The 8,477-nt window shown below is 38.6% G+C and overlaps 1 protein-coding gene across 1 annotated transcript; it reads left to right on the top strand.

Moving 5' to 3' along the window:
• The first annotated feature begins 6,918 nt into the window (after positions 1 to 6,918).
• Positions 6,919 to 8,373, top strand: LOC128720156 (uncharacterized). The gene is made up of 2 exons (XM_053813813.1): positions 6,919 to 8,059; positions 8,129 to 8,373. Exons 1-2 carry the CDS (start codon positions 6,919 to 6,921, stop codon positions 8,371 to 8,373), a joined length of 1,386 nt encoding a protein of 461 aa, XP_053669788.1.
• Positions 8,374 to 8,477: the final 104 nt, after the last annotated feature.

Here is an 8,477-nt window from a genome sequence, read left to right as displayed (position 1 = left end):
TTTGCACCCACGCATACAGTTGATTTATTTTCTGCACATCAGCTACAATATTTACTACCAAAGGCGTTAGAACCTTTTTCATACGTACCTTGGAGTGGGTGGAGTGAATGGATATTTAAACACTGCCACATCCAATGCGGGGAAAATTACACAAACTTCTAAAGGACGAACCGTGTACTGAACATCACTCCACAACGATATGACTCGTCTGATACACGAAACGCTCCACCTTTGATCCTTCTAAACGCATCCGTTCTGTACTCCGAAAATGGGCAGTGTAAACGATATGGAATCCATCATACCGCAGCCAAAACCCGATCGATCGCAATCGATGATGCATCGCTTCTCGCGGAATATCTTGCATAATTGCGACAGAACGCGAAGGGCGAACCGTGGCGCGCATATCGCAGCAGATAATCAGATTCGCTCGGCACGGCATTAGCAAACCACCGCATCACACCTACACCTACCAGGCTGGAAGGCCAGGTTCGAAAGCAGATTGGCAGCACCTGGCATGCATCGGGCCGGATGTAATCGATTGATCTCGCACCGACGATGGATGGTTGTCTCGAGCGTGATATACGCCCGCGCGTGTTGCGCGGAATCAGCCTTTGCCTGGGTAAAACGCGACGTGTACGCGCTTCGTGACTGGTGTGAAAATACGCCACACTCCGTGGGTATCGCTTACGGTTGGATTTCGTCGAAACGGTCCTTACTTCCTGCTGTGAAATGGCAACGGTGGCATGCGATGAGCAGCGGCATATTTATTTGGTGACAGTCGCCTGTCAGTTTATATCGCGTCTATTTAATATCCGCGCATCCTTTCATCGCAATTGTGGGCTTCGCGCGAGCAACCAAAGCAGCCAGTTCCAGGCCGCCTGCCACTCGGCTACGTCAGCAATTGAGAAGACAAATCAATCGCAGCTTGCAGTGACACGCGCTTCGTCCGTCCTCGGCGCCTGGGTTCGCCGCTCCCGTGCTCGATTAATCGAAATTTCCGCCACGTTTGGGTGTCCTTCGCCCGTTTCGGTGACACCGGTCGTGGTGCGTCCGTTTCGTCGGTGCCCAGTTATCAGCACGCTGTTTGGTCACCGTTTCGGGCGCTTCGTTTGCAAACTGACCTAATTTCGGTGCGATGCCGGTTTCGCGGAAGTGCGGCAGATGGAACCGTTTGAAATTGCTCGCGTGAAGGGCTGGTGGAGATGAATGCCACCCCCGTTGGGCGTAAGGGCACCGTCCGGGGACAGGCAGAGAAGCGAGCCCGAACAGGGAGCGGATCACAAAAGGGCAGCGCACGTACGCGTCCGTTTGATCAGGCGGCGGTGTATAGCGAAAATATCATTATTGCAGAAATTTGAATACCATAAACAGCCGGTGGAAAGCTCGATGGTTGAGCACACATGCTGGTAGAGACGGCTGGAAGCGCATAGTATGGCGCATGGGTGACCGTTTAGATACAGATTCGATCCTTTTGGTGGTCTTGTGAAGATGAGGATTTTCTTACGAGAAATGCTTGCCAGGCTACCTTTAATTGTTTCCTTTGTATGGAGTTAATATGAATTAAATTACTCTAATCAATCAATTAAATATTTTGATAATAAATGAGAGATGATAGAGATAGTTTTTGAAATCATAATATACCCCATTTGTTATGTGATTATTGATAACAAAAAGCATATAAAAGTACAACAAATATTTATTCCAATATTCAGAAGTCAATCACATACTCAAACCAAACAATTAAAAATATAAACGATATGTTACCAATATCACCATGGAAATTCAATATCAGAGAATTTAATTTTCTGGTGCAAAGGAATAAACGACGTAATAAAAATAAAGCCATTTTCATGAAAATATTAATTATCCGGAATTAAATGTTCAATGGGTCAATTACACACGTTTAATCAAGCGCGAGTTATCGGAGCAACCCAACCGATAAAGCATCCGTACCTGATTCTACATCCCTTCAACAGTGATAGCCCTAAACCAATATAAGATTCTGCATCCCTTCAACGATAACACAATCTCGTCAACCGGCCGATCGGACGCCCGTACCTGATTCTACATCCCTTCAACCGATAACCGATATCTACTTCCTTTCTCTTTATCCTTCCTTTCGTCACCCAATCCCTTTTAAATACAAAGATATATATATATACCACAATAAAACCAAAGGGGGGACTCTCAGCCTAACCGTCTTAGAAGAAGGAAGCTTTCGTCTCGCTTAACTTCTTTACAATCCGAAGTGATAGTTCGTTAACTGGCGCCCGAATAGGGACCTGAAGTCAAAGTGAGGTGATTCAAAAATAAAAACCAACCCTGCACAAACGACCAAGGACCACTTTCGATCTGCACTCGAGGACATCTCTCCCCGAAGAAGCCTAGGACCCTTAGTAGGCACACCCCAAAAAGGACTACCCCGAAGCATCACGCCGTCGAAATAGGAAAAAGGAACATGATCTTCGTGATTACGGTACTGGCGTAAGTCAAAATCTGTTGTATTCTAACATAAGCATATAAGGAGCATAATTTACAAAAAAAAGTGAGCTTATAAATAACAAGTGAATTCTGAAGGAAACAGGTTAGATAAAAGTTAAAAATTTATGCAAAAAGTTTGTTCGAATAGGAAGGAAAAAAGAAGAGCACTGTGTGATAAAAACAGAATGAGTCCTCCTACTGAAAATTTTATGAGCCATGAGGAGTTTTTACAAATCGGAAAAGTTCCCGATTATGTTCGCGATATTCCCAATTTCGAAGGAAACGCTAGCAGCCTTATGAGATGGATACTAGAAGTCGAAAACGTACTTAGAATGTACGCCCGTCTTCCGAGAGAATCAATCGAATATCATGTGATTGAGGGAACAATTCGCAGAAAAATCAAAGGTGAAGCGGCAGATGTGCTTAATACAAGCTGCATAACGGGTGATTGGTCGAGTATCAAATCTACCCTGCTGCTTTACTATAAAGATAAAAGGGAGCTTAAAACTCTTGACCACGAGCTCACAGGGATCAGTAAAAAACATTCAGAATCTCTAAGCAGTTACTTCAGTCGAGTAAATGATTTACTAACAGCAATAGTAACACAAATTCAGACTGATCCTAAATACGCTATTAATTCAGAAGTTCATGTAGCATATTTTAGAGAAAAAGCACTCGATTGTTTTATTAGAGGTCTTGAGAACCCTCTTTGCTTTTTACTAAAAAACCATCAACCCAGTAACCTAAATGCAGCATACAATTATTGCCTTGAATACTGCAACATGAACATGAGATCTGCTCCATTCAAATCAGACACAAGGGTAAATAACATACCAAAACCGCGAGAGCTTTACGTTCCACCACCACGCCCTATTTTTAATACAAATCAGCAAAGACCACCCCTCCCACCAAGAAATTTCCCTCAGCATAGGAATTTTCCGCAACGTAGGAATATGTACCCTGAGGGATATACTAGTCAGCCCGCGAATCATCAGCGGATGCCTTCAACACAACATCACAATAATTACCCTGTACCCATGGAGGTCGATCCTTCTATACGATCGAACTCCTTGAACTATGCCAATCGACCAAACTATAAAAAGCCCTTCCCTCACAATGGTCAAATATACTCCATTGATACGCCACTGGAGTATGTTTCAGGATCACCCCATCTTAATGAAATAGATTTAACTAGGAACACAGAAACATTTCGTAGCACCTCTAACCAACAAACTGAGGTAGAGAGTAATTTTTTAGAATGGACCGCAGGATGGTGAAATCATTCCTTCCATATATCATCTTGCGGACAGCCTCAGGAGAATACCCATTTTTAATCGATTCAGGATCGAATATTAACCTGATTTCGTCTAAATTAGCTTCATCTTACAAAAGAAGCAAACCATATGAAATTAATGCCTCTAAAATTACAAGCGCTAACGGCGAATTCAACATTAAATCAGCAATCGACATTGCTTTTTTTGAACCAAAATCCATGTTGAAATTTCAATTTTTGATTCACGATTTCCACTCATTTTTTCATGGCATCGTAGGTACGGCCATACTCAAAACACTTAATACAAGATTATGTTTCGAAAAAAATAATTTGATAATAGCAACTGATTTGGGAACTCCTTTTGTAATACCATTTAAGAAATATGTGAAACAAAAGGAAAATAATGTGATTGATTTTAGACTAGATCATTTAGAGCCCTCAGAACAAGGAAAATTAACACGTGTATTACAGAAAAATGAGCATGTTTTTTATGAGCCTAATATAAAGTTATCGTGTGCGACAAGAGTAGAATGTCGTATAAATACAACTGATGAAATACCAGTACATCAACGGGTCTATCCATATCCAGCAGCATATACGGAAGAAGTTAATACACAAATTAGGAATCTTCTGGAAAATGGAATAATTAGACCATCAAGATCCGCTTGGACATCTCCCGTCTGGATCGTTCCAAAGAAAGTAGATGCTTCTGGTGAAAAAAAGTTTAGGATGGTAATAGATTACCGGAAATTGAATGAAAAAACTATAAGTGATAGGTATCCGATGCCAGAAATATCGTATGTCCTTGATCAACTACGCGGCCAACAATACTTTTCAAATCTTGACCTTGCATCAGGTTTTCATCAAATTCAGATGAATGCACAGGATATTGAAAAAACTGCGTTCTCTATTAACAACGGTAAATATGAATTTACAAGAATGCCGTTTGGTTTAAAAAATGCACCAGCCATTTTTCAAAGAGCTATTGATGATATACTCCGCGAACACATAGGCAAAATCTGTTACATCTATATGGATGATGTAATTGTATTCGGTAGAACAATTGAAGAACATTTGGATAATCTAGATAAAGTTCTTTCAACTCTGAATGCTTCCAATCTAAAGGTTCAATTAGATAAATCCGAATTCCTTCACAAAGAGATTGAATTTTTAGGACATATTATTTCAAGTGAAGGATTGAAACCAAATGAAAAAAAGATTGAAGTCATAAAATTATTTCCCCCACCAAAAACAATCAAACAGTTGAGATCGTTTTTGGGATTGACAGGTTATTATAGGAGATTTATTAAGGACTATGCGAGAATAGCGAAACCTTTAACCAATAGACTACGAGGTGAGAAAAGTACGACTTCAAATAGCAAAATAACACTTTCCACGGAACAAATAAAATGTTTCGAAAAATTAAAAAACGTATTATCCTCGTCAGACGTTCTAATTTATCCAGATTATAGCGTACCGTTTATACTTACTACGGACGCCTCAGATTATGCAATTGGTGCGGTTCTTTCACAAGGTGAACTGGGAAAAGAAAAACCTATTCATTTTAGTTCCCGAACACTCTCTAAAACGGAAGAGTCATACTCTGTTCCAGAAAAAGAGATGCTTGCAATTATATGGGCTTTAAAGACATTTAGGAATTACCTATATGGTACAAAATTTAAAATATTGACCGATCACCAACCTCTCACATTTACCCTCTCACAAAGAAATACTAATGCAAAATTAAAACGTTGGAAAGCATACTTGGAAGAGCACGATTATGAAATTATCTATAAACCAGGTAAAACCAATGTAGTGGCAGATGCACTGAGCCGAATAGTATGCTCAATGACAGCTACACAACATTCTGCAGATGATAGTGATAATTTTTTTATTCCCTCTACTGAAGCACCTTTAAACGCTTTTCGACAGCAAATCATTTTAAACGAAGGATCCGATCATGTTGCATCAACTGAACCATTTACCAACTTTAAAAGATTTGATGTCACAATTTCAAACACTAGTGATTCAACTCTATTGAACATTTTGAAAAAATATGCTGACCCCTCGAAACTAAATGGATTGTTCACTAGTGAAGCCCTAATGGGAAAAATTCAAGAAGTTTACAAAAAAAACTTTGGGAGGCAAAATTTGCTAAAAATTCGTTTTGCACAAAAAAAATTAGAGGATATAGAAAATTACAACGATCAATTAGACATTATCTGCAAGGAACATAACAGAGCACACAGAGGTTGCGAAGAGAACAAGATAAAGATTTTACAAAAATATTATTTTCCAAAAATGGCTCAACAAATCAAACATTTTATTCGAAACTGCAGAACATGTAATGAATGCAAGTATGATAGAAACCCCATTAAATCTCCTATGACAAAAACACCTTTGCCAAGGGTACCCTTTGAAATAATGCACGTAGACATCCTGTTTATGAATAAACTTTATTTTTTAACCTGCATTGACAAATTTTCAAAATACGCCCAAGTAGTCCAAATTGACTCCAGAGCTGTTGTAGACATACTCCCAGCTCTAAAAGAAATAATATTGAAACACAAACCTCCTGAAGTTATCGTTATGGATGGTGAAAAATCATTCAACTCTGGAAACGTAAGAGAGTTCTTTAACAATTTTAATATTCAGCCTTATATCACAGCAACAGGCAGAAGTGAGATGAATGGTGTTGTAGAGAGATTTCATTCTACTTTAATAGAAATTTGTCGTTTAACACAATCCGATCATTCTTTCGACAATCCTATCGAATTAATGAATATCGCAGTGCACAAGTATAACAACTCTATTCATTCAAGTACTAAACACACACCGCTCGAAATTATAACTCCCTCCGAACATACGTTGACGATTATGCAAAAAGTTAGGGATAACATAAAGAAGAAACAAGAAAAGGATATTTGTTCTCACAACAAGAAAAAAAAGGAACGGGTTATAACAACTAAATCAAAGGCGTTTATGAAAACGAAGCGTAGAGTCAAGCTAGCAAAACCTTACAAAAAGATTGACATTCAACGAGTCAACAGAACAACAATAACCACCAAACAGGGAAAAAGAATTCATAAAAATGATTTAAAAATTATATACGACTAATTGTATTCCACAGGTTGTTATGCCATGCCGGGGCACAAAACATATCGATGAGTAGCCTGGATAACGTCCCAATACTAGCTTTTCATAGAGGGGAAGCAAGAATAACTAATGGAAATAATTACTATATTCACCGTTTCAATATTTCCGACATAAGACAGGATATTAAAATACTTTCAAGGGCATTTAGCCTTTTAGAACGTAACCAGCTCTCAACGATTATAGAAGAGGAATTTTCATACGCATTCGAAATGTTAAAAATTACTACACCAATTCGTAGAAGCAAAAGATGGGACACAATAGGCACGGTCTGGAAGTTCATCGCAGGAAATCCAGACGCAAACGATTTAAAACTAATAAATACAACCATGAATGATCTAATTAAAAATAATAATAATCAAGTTAGGTTTAACAAAGATCTTACGTTGCAATTAACAGAAATGTTACTCCGTGTCAAAGATGCACTACAATTATATAAAGATTCGTCAGCAGACTTCCATTCATTGTATATCTTAATGAACCTCAAATATCTTACTGAAAAATTAGGACTAATTACAGATAGTATCACATTAGCCAAAGTTGGAATTACTAATCCACGTATACTCAATAGTCAAGAAACAGATTTGATGATGATTGACATTAGAAAACAAAACATAACAGTGCATACAATATCCGAGGCTTTGGCATATACAAACACGAAAATAGCTACAAATAACAATGAACTACTGTTTATAATAAGTTGTCCTAGACTAAGAAAAAACATACTAAACAAAATCCAAGTTTACGGCATAAATAACATAGGAAAACAGATCCACGTTCCTCATCCCTATTACCTTTCCCATAAATCGCAAATGTTTATCGTCGCATCACTCGATAAGGAATTCTATAATACGGAAGATCTACAAGAAGACAACACGACATGCATACCAGCAATTATAAAAGGACAACCAGCATCTTGCGATTTTATATCGAACCCATCAACACAAGAAGTTATAACTTTAGATAGAAGTCACTTACTTATCAGTTCATCCGTTTGGTTTATATTTGATACGACGTGTGGCATACGAGAACGAAACCTTACTGGTTCATTTATCGTTGCATATGAAGATTGCAATATTTTCTTCAATAACAAAACTATTTCAAGCAACACGATTAGTTTTCCGGGATCACCGATCAATCTTCCTATCTATGGCATAGAAGTGACACAACAGAACAAAGTCGTGAATTTGAGTCTTGAGCATCTACACGAACTACACAAAGAATTAAGATCGGAGATGAAACAAATCCATTTAGAATCACAAGGTATCACATGGAAAACGTGGTCAATATCTAGCCTGGTAAGCACTCCGTTTATAATATTGATTGCTGTCGGTGGATACATTGTGTTAAAAATATGTAAGAAAAGGACAGACATCAACATTAATACACAACCGGCATCACATACAACGGCAATCTACAAACCGCCAACTATGAAAGAATGCCTTCGTACGGAGCCTCAGATTTAGGGAGGGGCAAGTTATCGGAGCAACCCAACCGATAAAGCATCCGTACCTGATTCTACATCCCTTCAACAGTGATAGCCCTAAACCAATATAAGATTCTGCATCCC

Source organism: Anopheles nili, chromosome 2 (assembly GCF_943737925.1).
Source record: "Anopheles nili chromosome 2, idAnoNiliSN_F5_01, whole genome shotgun sequence".
NCBI lineage: Eukaryota > Metazoa > Arthropoda > Insecta > Diptera > Culicidae > Anopheles > Anopheles nili.
This window is presented reverse-complemented; position numbering and strand designations above follow the sequence as displayed.